This window comes from Nelumbo nucifera, chromosome 1 (assembly GCF_055504915.1).
Source record: "Nelumbo nucifera cultivar China Antique chromosome 1, China Antique-T2T, whole genome shotgun sequence".
Classification (NCBI taxonomy): Eukaryota; Viridiplantae; Streptophyta; class Magnoliopsida; order Proteales; family Nelumbonaceae; genus Nelumbo; species Nelumbo nucifera.
The window spans coordinates 140,919,819-140,936,163 of NC_142649.1; the positions used below are offsets into that span (position 1 = coordinate 140,919,819).

At 37.5% G+C, this 16,345-nt stretch overlaps 1 protein-coding gene across 6 annotated transcripts; it reads right to left on the reverse strand.

Moving 5' to 3' along the window:
• Positions 1–38: 38 nt before the first annotated feature.
• LOC104590180 (beta-amylase-like) lies at positions 39–10,803 on the reverse strand. 6 transcript variants are annotated; one of them, XM_088894502.1, is made up of 8 exons: positions 10,662–10,803; positions 10,427–10,518; positions 3,830–3,994; positions 3,353–3,616; positions 3,054–3,263; positions 2,730–2,969; positions 490–2,620; positions 39–358 (listed from the first exon to the last, which is right to left on the reverse strand). In XM_088894502.1, exons 2-7 carry the CDS (start codon positions 10,433–10,435, stop codon positions 2,480–2,482), a joined length of 1,029 nt encoding a protein of 342 aa, XP_088750628.1. In that variant the 5' UTR covers positions 10,436–10,518; positions 10,662–10,803; the 3' UTR covers positions 39–358; positions 490–2,479. The 6 variants fall into 6 exon arrangements, with proteins under 6 accessions (XP_088750628.1, XP_088750627.1, XP_088750626.1 ...); XM_088894501.1 differs by lacking the exon at positions 10,427–10,518 and having other exon boundaries at positions 490–1,968; positions 2,100–2,620; positions 10,662–10,799; XM_088894500.1 differs by lacking the exon at positions 10,427–10,518 and having other exon boundaries at positions 1,659–2,620; positions 10,662–10,799.
• Positions 10,804–16,345: the final 5,542 nt, after the last annotated feature.

The window sequence follows — 16,345 nt, forward strand, 5'->3', positions numbered from 1 at the left end:
AACACTCATATCAATTCCCGCATCAAATGGGAATGGCTCCTGATGGATCGATTTTTGGTGAAGTGTGAATTTTTTGTGTGAAGTACCTTGTCATTTGGTCTGCTTCCAAGTGGCCGATGACTCAGGTCGAAGTGGAGAACTTTAGCTGCCGAGCTGAGTCAAGCTGGGCAGGCTAGGTGGCGAGCTGGCTATAGTGCCGAGCTGCCTATGAGGTGTCGAGCTGCCTATGAGATGCCGGGCTGACCTGGTGGCGAGTTGCCTGTGAGGTGCTGGGCTGACCTGGTGGCGAGCTGCCTGTGAGGTGCCGGGCTGACCTGGTGGCGAGCTAGATTGATGAGATTCGTTGCTCTTTGGAGACCTGCAAGGAACCAAAATGTCAGAGGACCCGAGGTGGCTAACCTGACGAGGTCGCTTCGATGCTTAAGTCAGTACTCTCATAGTAGACTGTGAGCTAAAAATCACACAATATGAGAGCTAGGATTTGCTTACTTGCTTACTCGCTTCCCCCGCTTGCCATTGGGGTTGGTGCCTTTATATAGGCATTATTCACGTACCGCCCCCGAGATCTCCAGGAGGTCGTGTCTAACTGGTCCGAGATCCTCGGAGGTAACTGCCATGCACGTTGACCATCTTCCGGAACGAGGGCCAACCTCCAAGGATCGTGGGGTATGCATGCCGAATTTGTCGGCGAGCACGTCTCGCAGGTCGTTAGGTCGTGCCTGTGCCAGGCCGTCAGGTTGGACACCATCAACTTGGCGAGTTGTTGCCTGAGTGGTTCCGGGTGTCACCTAGTTGTTCTGAGGTGCCACGTGTCACAATGTCATTGGAGGGCAAAATCCACCCTCATCATTTGCTCCCCACTCCCGAGCTGAAAGTAACTCGGCGAAGGGAGTAAATTCTCCTTTTGGCCCGAGATGAATAATTCGATGAGCTCGTAAGCATTGATTCAATTCCTTAGGCTCTGGGAGCGACTCGCAGTTTGCTCCTTGTTTTTTCCCATGCCGAAGAGGCGACTGGGTCTTATGTGGTGAGGAGGTCTTCGCTAGTTCGGTATTTTGGCCCCTAGGCTCTGGGATCGACTCGTAGTCCACTCTCCTTGATCTTGCCCATGCCGAAGAGGCGACTGGGTCTTATGTGGTATCGAGGTCTTCGCCAGTTCGATACTTTAGTGCTATGGCTGCACTGCATCAACCTCGTGACGCCGGTCACCCACTCCTACAAGAATCTACTAGGAGCTCGACCTACGGGGGCAACACTACTGACTTTAGGTCGCCAGCTCACATGGGAGCCTTGGATGGCTCGACCAGCAAGGGCGTCCATGTAGTCTGTTGGCCGCCAACTCCCACGGAAGCCACGAAGAGCTCATCTTTGTAGAGGGGACCTCGCGAAGAGGACTGATGAGACTTTATCCGAGTTGAAATAAAGTTGGTAGAGCTGCTTAGTTTGTTAGCTATCAACTTCCTGCATAGTCTTTGAGTTCATAAAAAATGGAAACTATAAAGCGAGAGCTTTAGTTTCTAAAAAGTAAGGACTTAGTTTTCTAGAAGAAGATGACTTAGCCTTTTAGAGGATGAGAAAGCTTTTTGTAGCGTTTCCCATAGACGACACCAATTGATGGATCGATTTTTGGTGAAGTGTGAATTTTTTGTGCTAAGTACCTCGTCATTTGGTCTGCTTCCAAGTGGCCGAAGTGGAGAACTTTGGCTGCTGAGCTGAGTCAAGCTAGGCAGGCTAGGTGATGAGCTGACTATAGTGCCGATCTGCCTATGAGGTGCCGAGATGACCAAGTGCCGAGCTGCTTGTGAGGTGTCGGGCTGACCGGGTGCCGAGCTGCCTGTGAGGTGCCGGGCTGACCTGGTGGCGAGCTACCTGTGAGGTGCCAGGCTGACTTGGTGGCGAGCTGCCTGTGAGGTGCCGGGTTGACCTGGTGGCGAGCTGGATTGATGAGCTTCGTTGCTCTTTGGAGACCTGTAAGGAACCAAAATGTCAGAGGACTCGGGGTGGCTAACCCGGCGAGGTCGCTCCGATGCTTAAGTCAGTACTCTCATAGTAGACTGCAAGCTAAAAGTCATACAGTATGAGAGCTAGAATTTGCTTACTTGCTTACTCGCTTCCCCCGCTTGCCATTGGGGTTGGTGCCTTTATATAGGCATTGTTCACGTACCGCCCCCGAGATCTCCGGGAAGTCGTGTCTAACTGGTCCGAGATCCTCGGAGGTAACTGCCATGCACGTTGACCATCTTCCAGAACGAGGGCCAACCTCCAAGGATCGTGGGGTATGCATGCCGAATTTGTCGGCGAGCACGTCTTGCAGGTCGCCAGGTCGGCGCATGTGCCTGGCTGCCAGGTCGCGCCTGTGCCAGTCTGGCAGGTTGCGCCTATGCCAGGCCGCCAGGTTGGACACCATCAACTTGACGAGTTGTTGCCTGAGTGGTTCTAGGTGTCACCTAGTTGTTCTGAGGTGCCATGTGTCACAATGTCATTGGAGGGCAAAATCCGCCCTCATCAGCTCCATTGGTTCTGTTGCGTCCAGGAGGTTATTGATTGGAATCTTTGGTTTTGACTTCTTCAAGGGAAGCAGGGGGTGGTGGTAGTACTTTTCCGGTTCTGGACAGTAATCCTGAAAAGAATAGATTTCGTTCAACACTCAACATTGATCAAGTCTTACTATCCAGCGCGAAGACAAATATATTTAAATTCACAATAGAAAGTGAATTCCCTTTCCCTACGTGGTCAGCATGCATTTTCCTCACAAATTTCTTGAATAAACTAAGATTGCTCTCTTCTAGTAGATCATCTGATAGCCGGAGGTATGTCATAGCAATCATACGCAGTTTTGGTGGGCCAGTTTTATTGACATCATTTGGTCTAGCATTTTTCAGGATCTGATTATAAGCTGTACTGTCATATCTTGATATGGCATTCTCACCTGCGACATCCAAGTTCTCCCTCCAACCTGCACTAAAAACCTAGGACCAAACATACTGAAGAACTCTTCAGCCTCACTGATCAGTTAATCTCCTAGCTTTTCTATGCTCGATCAGAAAATTTACCTTCTGAACAAGATCCTCAGGTGCGCTTTTAGTATTTTCACTTTGTTCAGAGTCTCTCATCTCAATGCATGTAAAGTTCAAAATAGCATAGTGCCTTGATAGCATCCTGGCTATGGGCCGGTATCCATCACGTTTGCTCAAGTTGTAGTAACCAGCAGTAAGCTCTGCAGCATGACTGTAATGTTTATACCACCAGTGGATTCCAGATACCTGTTTAATAAGCATGGAAAGGATACCCCTTTGAGCTTTTGATACCCACCAGAGTACACAATAAGTGATGGTAGTAATTAATCACCTACTTTTGCTGCTAAGTTGACTCTACACCCAAGGAAAGCCTGATTGGCTTCTTCAAGGATCTCATCTGCTTGCTTTAGTAACTGATTAGAATACCATGTTAGGAAGAATTTTCCCTTCTCAGTGAGATACGTTCCATTTTCTCCAAAGAATTCTGTAGCTTCAGGTGTGTCATTGTATGTCCCTGCATTGTCTGGTAATTCCCATTCTGGGTGTCCAACTGCTGTTGCAGCCTCTTTGAATTGTGATTTTAGATACTTGTCGTAGCACTGCAATTCATAATTAATTATAAGATTGTTGAAGTCATCATTTTATTGAAACTTGGAAGGCAGTGGCTTCTGTTGTATTATTTAATTTATTGTCCATAATGACACGACCATGCATGCATCTTCTTGCCAATCAACAAGAGAGGAGGAGAAAAAAAAAATCGAAGAAGGGATCGAACTTAATTAATTAAGAAGCGATCGAGGAGTCAATGTCACCTGAAATTCTCCAATGCCTGGAAAGACCCAACCTTGATTTTGTGGGTAAGAGGGGAACCTGAGCTCGCCACATGGACCAAGCCCTACTTCAATATCTGTTATCAGCCCAGCCTCTAGGAAGTCCGACATGTTTTCTCTAAAACTCTTCATGTAATCGCTATATACCTGAAAGAGATAACGGCCGTGTGAATTCTACTAGAGCTTACTTAAGGATTAATTCAGTTTCTAAATCAAGGGTTTTCAATGCAAGTAGCTACCTAGTAAAACTCATGAAGCAAGCTAAGGTCGATCAATTAATTAAGGTTCAGAACAAACAGTAAGAAAAATCCAATCTGCAGGGCTGTCCGGCCAGCGAGGACGGGCAGGTTATCCACACCATTGGTGACATACTCTTTGTCTCTGGTACCGGACCTGTTGGTGTAGCAGATATCTGGGTTTGATTCACCGATGTCAAGCAGCCACTGGGGAAGAGGAATGTTGACAACATCACCGCATTGTTGAATGATGTTGAACAAGCTCCGGTTAAGTGCTCCAGGCGTGTTGCTTGGTAGGGATGAGCATTATTCGGTTAAAACCGAATTACCGAACTGAAAAATTCGGTTTCGGTTTTTTTGGTTTTTTGAGAAATTTGGTTTGGTTAATTCGGTTTTAATAATTTCGGTTTTCAGATTTAGAAATTCGGCCAATCAAAAACACTGAACTAGCTAAAATTCATTATATAATATATAATATTAAATATACATTATATGCTATATATTAATATATTATATATAATCTATTATAATGAAATTAAATTTTCTAATATATTATAATAATCTATATATATATATTATAGGTTATAATATATAATAATAACTAAATTCGGTTTTTAACTGAAATAACCGAAAATCGATCGGTTTTTTGAAAATCGGTTTTGGTTTCGGTTTTCATTTTAATATTTCGGTTTAAAAAAAATGATTTATTCGGTTAGGTTTTTAACCGAATAAACCGAAAGCTCACCCCTATTGCTTGGGGCCCTTGCACTCTATGAACCCCCACAATACTGTTGGAGTTGCTCCTTATGAGGTGGGACCCACTAATAATTACAAGAAAAAGAAAGGAAGAAAAAACAAAAAAAAAAAGGAATGAAAAGTCAAGAAACATTTTGGCATTGGCTTGCAAGACAAGCCAATATGTCCTTGGCTAACCAAGGAATTGGTGAAAGTTCTCTTTACACTCTTTACTCTCTCAACTCCAAAAATGGCTCTCTAGGAAATATCAGAGAACAAAATAGGGGTTTATAGAAGAAGGTTTTTTGGAAGAAGAAGAATTACAAAGGCTGAAACGAAAAAGAAGACAAATCCGTTTTCAGCATCTCCTCTTGCTTTCATTGTTGTGCTTTCACCTTTGGTGATAAATTTCTTATTTGTTGTCCAGTTTAATGATGATTTATGTTATTGGTATTCAAGAGTTTTCTTGTGGTTCATCATCTAGTTATAACTAGATAAAAAAACATTGTACCCCATTATTATTGCTGATAGTGGATGTTTTGGACATTTGGTGTTTACTGTTGCTTGTTCTGTTTTTGTTATTTGTCTTATTATTGTTGCATGCTTGATATTTGAGACAGAAAATCTGTGATTTTTTCACAAGGAAAATTTAATGGGATTATTCCCAATAAACTGGTATCAGAGCATGGGTATGGTAAAACAGCTTCATATCAGTGTGTTTTCACTAAGTACTTTTCTGATGATGATTTTATCATTCTTTTGCTATATGTTGATGACGTGATGATTGTTGGGCAAGATAAGACAAAAATTGACAGGTTAAAGAGGCAGTTAAGCAAGTCTTTCTCCATGAAGGACTTAGGTCCAGTTCAACAAATCTTGGGTATGAAAATCTCACGTGATAGGAAATCCAAGAGATTGTGGTTGTCACAAGAAAGTTACATAGAAAAGGTCCTTGAGAGATTTTGCATGGACAAAGGAAAACCGGTTAATACTCCATTGGCAAATCATTTCAGATTGTCAAGTGATCAAAACCCAAAGAATGAGAAATAAATTGAAGAAAATGAAGAACATTCCCTATGCCTCTACTATAGGAAGTCTTATGTATGCTATGATTTGTACTAGGCCGAACATAGCGCATGCAGTTGGTGTGGTTAGTAGATTTCTTGCCAATCCAGGCAAAGAACATTGGCTTGTAGTGAAATTAATCATCAAGTATTTGAAAGGCACATCCAAGACATGTTTGTATTTTGGTGGTGGTAAACCTAAACTTGAAGGGTTTACAAATGCTGATATGGCAAGTGACATTGACTCTAGAAAATCTACATTAGGTTTCTAGTTCACTTTTGCTGGGAGAGAAGTGTCATGGCATTTCAAGTTGCAAAAATGTGTAGCCTTGTCAATTATAAAGGCTGAATACATAGCTGCCACAGAGGCTTGCAAAGAGATATTGTGGATGAAGAGGTTCTAAAATGAACTTGGTTTGAAACAAGAAAGATTTACCCTTCTTTGTGATAGTCAGAGCGCCATTCACTTGTGTAAGAATTCAAGCTCTCGTTCTAAGTCCAAACACATTGATGTTAGGTATCACTGGATTCAGAATGTTCTTGAAGAAAGGGAAGTGCAATTTGAAAAAATTCACACTGATAAGAATGGGTTAGACATGATGGCCAATGCTTTACTGAAAGAAAAGCTTGAATACTATAGAAATGTTGTAGGTTTGGGCATGGTGCAGCCCTACTCATAAGTCGGGAGGGGGAGATTGTTGGGGTTCCCTCCTTATGAGGTGGGACCCACTAATAATTACAATAAAAATAAAGGAAGAAAAGACAAAAAAAAAGGAATGAAAATGTCAACATACATTTTGGCATTGGCTAACCAACGAATTGGTGAAAGCTCACTTCACACTCTCTACTCTCCAAACTCGAAAAATAGCTTTCTAGGAAATATCAGAGAACAGAACAGGGGTTTAGAGAAGAATGTTTTTTGGAAGAAGAAGAGTTATAAGGGCTAAAACGAAGAAGAAGAGAAATCCGTTTTCAGCATCTCCACTTACTTCCATTGTTGTGCTACCACCATTGGTGAGAAATTTCTTGTTTGTTGTCCAGTTTAATAATGATTTTTGTTATTGGTATCCAAGAGTTTTCTTGAGGTTGATCATCTAGTTGTAATTAGATAGAAAAACATTGTACGCCATTATTATTGCTGATAGTGGATGTTTTGGACTTTTGTCCCGTGGTTTTTACCCTTGCATTGAGGGGTTTTTCAAGTAAAATTTGGTGTCTACAGTTATTTGCTCTGTTTTTGTTATTTGTCTTATTATTGTTGCATGCTTGATATATGAGGCAAAATCTTTGTGATTTTTTCACAAGGAAAAATTATTGGGATTATTCCTAATAAACTGGTATCAGAGCATGGATATGGTAAAACAGATTCAAATCATTGCGTTTTCACTAAGTATTTTTCTAGTGATAATTTTATCATTCTTTTGCATGACATGTTGATTGTTGGGCAAGATAAGACAAAAATTGACAGGTTAAAGAAGCACTTAAGCAAGTCTTTCTTCATGAAGGACTTAGGTCCAGCTCAATAAATCTTGGGTACGAAAATCTCACGTTATAGGAATCCAAGAGATGAAAATGTCACAAGAAAGTTACATAGAAAAGGTCTTTGAGAGATTTTGCATGGACAAAGCAAAACCGTTTACTACTCCATTGGCAAATCATTTCAGATTGTCTAGTGATCAAAGTCCAAAGAATGAGAAAGAAATTGAAGAAATGAAGAACATTCGCTATGCCTCTGCCATAGGATGTCTTATGTATGCTATGGTTTGTACTAGGCCGGACATATCACATGCAGTTGGTGTGGTTAGTAGATTTCATGCCAATCTAGGCAAATAGCATTGGCTTGTAGTTTGAAGCAAGAAAGATTTACACTTCTTTGTGATAGTCAGAGCGCCAATCACTTGTGTAAGAGTCCAAGCTCTCATTCTAAATCCAAACACATTGATGTGAGGATCACTGGATTCAGAATGTTTTTAAAGAAAGGGAAGTGCAACTTGAAAAATTCACACTAATAAGAATGGGTCAGACATGATGACCAAGGCTTTACCGAAAGAAAAGCTTGAATACTATAAAAATATTGTAGGTTTGGGCATGGTGTAGCCTTCCTCATAATTCCGGAGGGGGAAATTGTTGGAGTTCCCTCCTTATGAGACGGGGCACACTAATAATTACAAGAAAAAGAAAGGAAGAAAAGACGAAAAAAAAGGAATGAAATGTCAAGAGACATTTTGGCATTGGCTTGCAAGGCAAGCCAACACATCCTTGGCTAACCAACGAATTGGTGAAAGCTCTCTTCACACTCTCTAGTCTCTCAACTTGAAAAATAGTTCTATAGGAAATATCAGAGAACAAATTAGGGGTTTAGAGAAGATGGTTTTTTGGAAGAAGAAGAAGAGTTATAAGGGCTGAAACAAAGAAGAAGACAAATCCATTTTCAGCATCTCCTCTTGCTTCCATTGTTGTACTCCCACCTTTGGTGAGAAATTTCTTGTTTGCTCTCTAGTTTAATGATGATTTTTTGTTATTTGTATCAACGAGTTTTCTTGAGGTTCATCATCTAGTTGTAAATAATAGAAAAACATTGTACGCCATTATTGTTGCTGATAGTGGATGTTTTGGACTTTTATCCCGTGGTTTTTACACTTGTATTACGGGTTTTTCCACATAAAATTTGGTGTCTACTATTGCTTGCTCTGTTTTTGTTATTTGTTTTATTATTGTTGCATGCTTGATATTTGAGTAAAAAAATCTTTGTGATATTTTCACAAGGAAAAATTAATGGGATTATTCCAAATAAAGTGGTATTAGAGCATGGGTATGGTAAAATAACTTCAGATCACTGTGTTTTCACTAAGTATTTTTCTAATGATGATTTTATCATTCTTTTGCTATATGTTGATGACATTCTTATTGTTGGGCAAGATAAGACAAAAATTGACAGGTTAAAGAAACAGTTAAGCAAGTCTTTCTCCATGAAGGACTTAGGTCCATTTCAACAAATCTTGGGTATGAAAATCTCACGTGATAGGAAATCCAAGAGATTGTGGTTGTCACAAGAAAGTTACATAGAAAAGGTCCTTGAGAGATTTTGCATGGACAAAGAAAAACCAGTTAATACTCCATTGGCAAATCATTTCAGATTGTCTAGTGATCAAAGTCCAAAGAATGAGAAATAAATTGAAGAAATGAAGAACATTTCCTATGCCTCTGCCATAAGAAGTCTTATGTATGCTATGGTTTGTACTAGGTTGGACATAGCACGTGTTGTTGGTGTGGTTAGTAGATTTCTTGCCAATTCGGAAAAAGAGCATTGGCTTGCATTGAAATGGATCCTCACGTATTTGAAAGACACATCCAAGATATGTTTGTTCTTTGGTAGTGGTAAACCTATACTTGAAGGGTGGACAAGTGCTGATATTGCAGGTGACATTGATTATAGAAAGTCTACATCAGGTTTGTTATTCATTTCTGTTGGGGGAGCGGTGTCATGGCAGTTCAAGTTGCAAAAATGTGTAGCATTATCAACTACAGAGGCTGAATAAATATCTGTCACAAAGGCTTGCAAAGAGATATTGTGGATGAAGAGGTACTTAAATGAACTTGGTTTGGAGCAACAAAGGTTTAAATTTCTTTGTAATAGTCAGAGCACCATTCACTTGTGTAAAAATCCAAGTTCCCATACTAAGTCCAAAAACATTGATATGAGGTATCACTGGATTCGGAATGTTGTTGAAGAAAGGGAAGTGCAAGTTGAAAAAATTCACACTGATAAGAATGGGTCAGACACGATGACCAATGCCTTACCAAAAGAAAAGTTTGAATACTATAGAAATATTGCAGGTTTGGGCATGGTGCAACCCTCCTCATAAATCGGGAGGGGGTGATTGTTGGGGTTCCCTTCTTATGAGGTGGGACCCACTAATAAAGAAAAGGAAGAAAAGACAAAAAAAAAGGAATGAAATGTCAATAGTCTATTTGGCATTGGCTTGCAAGACAAGCCAACATGTCCATGGCTAACCAACGAATTGGTCAAAGTTCTCTTCACACTCTCTACTCTCGCAACTCGAAAAATAGCTCTCTAGGAAATATCAGAGAACAGAATAGTGGTTTAGAGATGAAGGTTTTTTGGAAGAAGAAGAAGAGTTGTAAGGGTCGAAACGAAGAAGAGGACACATTCGTTTTTAACATCTCCTTTTATTTCCATTGTTGTGCTTCCACCTTTTGTGAAAATTTTCTTGTTTGATTCTAGTTTAATGTTGATTTATGTTATTGGTATCCAAGAGTTTTCTTTAGATTCATCATGTAGTTGTAAGTAGATAGAAAAACATTGTACCCCATTATTAGTGCTGATATTAGATGTTTTGGACTTCTGTCTCGTGGTTTTTATCCTTGTATTGAGGGATTTTTCATGTAAAATTTAATATCTGTTGTTGGTTGCTCTGTTTTTATTATTTGTGTTATTATTGTTGCATGCTTGATATTTGAGACAGAAAATCTCTGTGACTTTTTTACAAGAAAAAATTATTGAGATTATTTCCAACACATACATCCACCATCGCCTCATCGACATCTGCCTCTCTTAATTGCTTGAGCTGCTTCTCAAGTCCATCTCCATCGCTTAGCACGTAACAACACCCAGCTGTGTTTCACCACCGATTGATGACGATGACAAATTAAGTTAACGGTTAATTAATTATATATATATATATATATATATAATTAAAATGCTCAACAATTAAACTAACTATATACATATTTGAAATTGATCGAAATGATACTTACACGAAGCATCAGGTAGACGGGTACATAGTTGGAGAGCATCTTTGCGTTGGCAGTAGTACTCACGCGGCGGGTTGGGGTTGTAGCCATTTTTTTTTTCTCTTTGCTGACTGAGGGATTAATTTGATGGCAATAAGGATTAATTGCTGGCTTGTGAGAATGCAACTCCCAAAGTTAGCTTTTATAAGCAAGGCCTACGTATACCGCGCGCATCATATCCATAATCCATCCTTATCTTCTCAAGCCACGTCCATAACAATGTGGCCCAGATATGGGGCCGCTGCCGCTGGTAAGTAATGCACAAAAGTCTCAAGGTCACCCCATTACCATTAGCATTAATTCTAATCCAAACATATCCTAGAGTTTACGGCGCATGACATAATAATATTCATGAGGATGACAAAAAGACAATGTAGAAAATTAACACAAATATTTACGGTGTCGTATATATGGAGTGACAGCATTTATCGACATATTATTATTTATTCATGCATATTTATATATCGCTAGTTTATATTGGAACATATTTTCATATAAAGGAGTTCAAATAAGCTTGCTTCGTTCAAGGCAAAATTTACTATTTATTTATTTTTGTCTGTAAATAGAGAATGCAAAGTTCAATCGTCTTCTCATGATCATATAAATCTTAATATATAATGTTCTTATCCTTACTGAAAGAGAAATTTACTTTCAGTTCAGTTGGGCAATTAATTAACCGATGAAAGTTCAATTCTTCATGTGTGTTTATCTTTAACTCTGATGGGAAGTAGGGAAGGTGCATGGCTTATACGTACAGACAGTCTTTGAAATGATGGTATCCTTCTTTTTGGTTCAAGATCAATTATGAAGGCTTTGGGTCCAAAGATTGGGCCGGGGCATCCAAACAGGAAAACAAGTGCATTTGGGTTTCCAAAAATGGAACCATGCATTTTACTCTATTGGAGTTAATACACAAGGGGGCAAGAGAGCTACTACGGCAACCGAAATTAAGCACATACACCTGGAGTGGTACGTACGTGGTCGGTGGTCCTATCTCCTAACATATAGCCATGATAGCCGTTAGATCTTTCTTTTTCTAAATTTCATTTTTCTGTGTGGTGAGTGTTGATGTTTCTTTCGATGATCAACCAACCACCTCAATCATGGCCACGCGAAGAAATTAGTTGGTAAACATTCCTAGCAGATCTCAGACGGTCAGACCTTCGGAATGGGACCCATGAAGGAAAATATTGGCCACTGATAGGTAAAACACGCGTCATTTTCATCATCGATCCATGTGATAGATAAGGTTATTCTGTGAGTGATGATTGTCTAATGTCCATGAATGTATTCATTTTGGGGGCCCTCTTTGTGTCGTCACATGTAGGATTGACATAAACGTGGAAACCAACAACAACCGATAATCAAAGATAAAACAAAATTAGCATTGTTTTAGATGAAGTTGCAAAGTATAACTCGAATATGTAAAGGACGGTTGATATACAATGGTTTTAATTTGGAAAAAGCTAGATAACTGCTTGTCTCCTTATTTTTTTGTCAGGTGTCTTTTCACTGTTAAACCTCCACAAGGAAATGAAACAGACACTTAATTATGTTTCACATTTGTATACTGTTTTTCTTTTTTTTTTTAATCACGATCAACTATTTCGGATAAGCATTTATTTTAGATCAGAAGTAAGTGTTTATTCAAGTAATCCAAAATTTAAATTTATTTTTTAAGTGTTTATTAAATAAATATTTATTTTTTTATACCTATATTATACCTATTCAGAAGGGTTATTTTGAAGGAAAATTATCTAAAACTCACCATGAGTTTTCAGTATTTTTTATAAAATTATCACAACTTTTCAAAATATTTAAAACCTACCATGTTAGTAAGTTTTTATTTTCTAAAGCTCACTTTTTGTTAATGCACCGTTAATGCATCTTAACAGAGGTGTCCATGTCAGCATAAATAACAAATTTTATGACCAAATTACCCTTGAATGGTGAGTTAGAGGAAAAATGGTCTTTTTCAGTTTTCAATTTTCTTATTTTTTTTTTTGCATTTTTAGTTTTTCTTTTTTATAATTTCCAATGTTTTTTATAATTTCCGTTTTTTTTTACATTTTTCTATTTTCTACAATCTATAAATTTTTCTGTACTTTTTGTTATTTATTTGCAATTTCTGTGTTTTTCTATAATTTTTGGTGTTTTTCTAATTTTCTGATTTTGTTTTTCAATTTTCATAATTTCTGTAATTTGAAAATAATTTTTTATATTTTTTGTAATTTCTATGTTTTATGTATTTTATATTTGAAAAGACTAAAGGATACAATGCAATAAACAAAAAAATTTTTTGTTATTACGTAGAGAAAGATCGTTGTTAATATTTTTTTTCATTAACTTGGGATCGACCGGATTATCTATTAGTGGGATACAATGCAATTTCAAGCCTGTAAGTAAAGACTAAAGGACACCATCTAAATACAATAAACAAAAAAAAAAAAAAGACTAGAAGGTACATTGTTACTGAGGATCCAGCAATGGAATATGCTAATTGGTAACCACTAAATCTTGAGACATAGCCAGTAGCAATTGATGGGTTGGCTCGTCCTTGTGTTTTTCCAAGAAAATTATTGACGACGCTTTTTTTTGAATAATTAATTTTTATAAAAAAAATATATTAATTGTGATTGCTTGCTTCTTCTAGTCCCAGCAATCGCTGTTTGAATAGATAAAATAGAGAAGTACGGATAGGTTCATTGCAGATTTCTGGTTTTTATTACAGAGTTATAAACATTCAAAATGTCAATAATCCTCACTCTATATACTGACTGTAAATTTGCATCAATTCCGAACTGATACCTACCTCAATTGTACTTTACGCTTAAAAATTTTGGCCCTATGCTGAACCGTCATCTCCCTTTAATCTTTGGATTTAGTTCTAATTGAGCTTAATTGACACCAGATTATTATTGCCTGAGGCAATGAATATTCAAGAAACAGATGATGAAATGACTCGAACTCCTTTGAGCAAATGGCACATAACATGTCTTGATCTTGGAGCGAAGCTTTAAATTTATCTTTTGTTTTTGTTCCAGCCAAGCCTTAAATTTGTGTTTTATTTTTAATTTAAACCTGTATTACCTTCCACATAAATACTTGGAATTTGTATATGGATCTTTTTTTTTTCTTTTTTTTTACTTCCATATTAACTTTCTGATGTGGCGTAATCCGGCTGCTCCCTGTTGGAGACGATCTGGCTGCCAGCAACAACAAGAACTGGGTAACCTGCAAGAAAGGAGTTAAAGATCCTGGGGTGGCTTACCCGGCGGGGACACTCCGATGGCTAAGTCACCACTCAGTAGTAGTAGAGAGCTTGAAGATGATATCCGTGAGTTTGAGAGCTAGAGAGCAAAGATTACACATACACACATATAAAAAACATACCTTCGCCCCTCGGGGGTGAAGTCTTTATATACTGGAGTCCTCGTGGGTTGGTGGAGTAGTTCTTGGATCCTCGCTGTGATGGGATCCGTTTGCGTGTTAGGTGGGTAAAATGCCATCTACCGGTAAGATTGCCCGCTCCCGTTTGAATCGGGGAGTGGATGAGCTAATATAGCCGTTATAAGTCATAATCCCGTAAAATGCGGAGTACGGTGGTGAGCTCCTCGGGGTTGTAGCGCGGAAGTCGGCCTGATTAGGTAGCGAGCTGCCTGTAAGGTGCCGGGCTGCCTGGTGGTGAGCCGACTAGTGGCAAACTTCCTGAGCTCGTGCTCTTTAGATCTGACCTGATATGAATGCCGAAGTGCCTTGGGACCGAGGTGGTCCTGATGTGACCTTACGCCATTGTATACTCATCCCGAGGTAGTCTTGAATGAGGTGGTTCATCTGTCCGGGTTCGATCTGTAGCGGGCTTGATATTGTTATCCTGGTCGCGATTCGATACCGAGTTGACTTTAGTTTGGGGGTATCAGGGTACCCGAGGTTGCTTTGTAGCGAACTGATCTATCACTTGTGTCGAGTCACGTCCACGTGCCGATCTGATCATGTTGAGTTGTCACTTATGCCGAGTCACGTCTACGCGTCTCCCTGTTACGAGGTCGGGCCAAATTTCCCTTCATCACTTTCCAATCAAACATCAAAGTTGATGAGGAAGGGGATGCCTGAATGAAAAAAATAGATAGATAGATAGATAGAAGCTGTTTTTGACTGTGTATTGGACCGAGTGATTTCTTTTTTCCAAACAAGATTGTCTGCTTCTAGTTTGATGATTTACCCATACTTCTATGATATAAAGATATTAATTCTACTGTATAATATTATTGGTGAAGAGCTTGGAGATTTCAAGATCCATTTGGAATGAGAAGATCAACAACTATTAGATGCGAATATGTGATAGTGGTTGTTTGTTTCATAACACACACATATCAACATATTTTGATGTTTCCAAGTGTGTTCTTGTAATTCATACTTTACCTAAACTATCAAGGTTTTTTTTATTTTTTGTTAGATGGAGAAGAAAAAACGTAGACACACCATTAGAAATTACACAAATCTAATAGACAACTGACCCTACCTATCAAGGTGTATATATGCATATATCATGCCTATATGCCTTATTTGTAGTCATTTAAGATTTAGGTGGCGTTTGATAAATCTGAAATTTGAAAAGTTAAAAAAAAATTATTTGGGTAAAAAATTTGAAAAGAAGTAGAAATGATTTTCTTCTTTTTAGAGGTTCTGAAAAGATAAGATCATTTGAATTGGAGCAATTCTCCAACATTTGAAATTGTGAAGTTTACTATTTTACCCTTAGAAATGGACTATTTGATATTATTATAAATAATAAAAAATAATATTAAATAAAAATGGTATTCTATTAATAAACAAATATTATATATTTAAATAAATAATTATTTATTATTTAATTAAAAATAATAATAATTTATTATTATTAACTAATAATAAATAAAAATATTTTAATTATTACTAATAAATATATTATGAAATATTCTTCTTATTACTATATAAATACTAATACTAAATATTATTATTTATTTTATTTAAAATTATATTATATATAATTTTATGATAATACCTATTTAATAGTAATATATTTATTATTATATTATTATTATTATTATTATTATTATTAGTAAATAATGTTACATAAATTATTATTATTATCATTATTAATAAACACATAATAATAATAATAATAATAATAATAATAATAATAATAATAATAATAATAATATCAATAATAATAATAATAGTAGTAGTAATAACAATAACAACAACAACAACAATAATAATAATAATAATAATAATAATAATAATAATAATAATAATAATAATAATAATAATAATAATAATAATAATAATAATAATAATAATAATAATAATAATAATAATAATAATAAATTATCATCATCATCATCATTGTTGTTGTTGTTGTTTTCAAATAGATGACAATAGTGAAGGTAATAATGTCATTTTATCACATTTGAAATGCGTTTGATTTAGGTAAGACATAAAACCAGGTCTTACCAATTTAGATTTGAAATGCGTCAGATCCTCTAATCGGACCTAAACCCAAATGCCAATGGCATTTGAAAAGTGTTATCAAACACCATCTTAGATTGGTGTTATTAATGTATTCCTAGGATTTACTTGAGTTTCCCTAGTGTATCCATTATGTT

Bases quoted from the DNA above. Each gene is read 5' to 3' on its own strand.
- LOC104590180 (XM_088894501.1), bottom strand. From the start codon at position 10,748: ATGGCTACAACCCCAACCCGCCGCGTGAGTACTACTGCCAACGCAAAG. The intron at 3,995-10,661 runs GTAAGTATCATT...TATCTCTTTCAG, and splicing joins CCGTCTACCTGATGCTTCGT to GTATATAGCGATTACATGAA. The intron at 2,621-2,729 runs GTAGGGAAAGGG...TATTCTTTTCAG, and splicing joins GGAAAATGCATGCTGACCAC to GATTACTGTCCAGAACCGGA.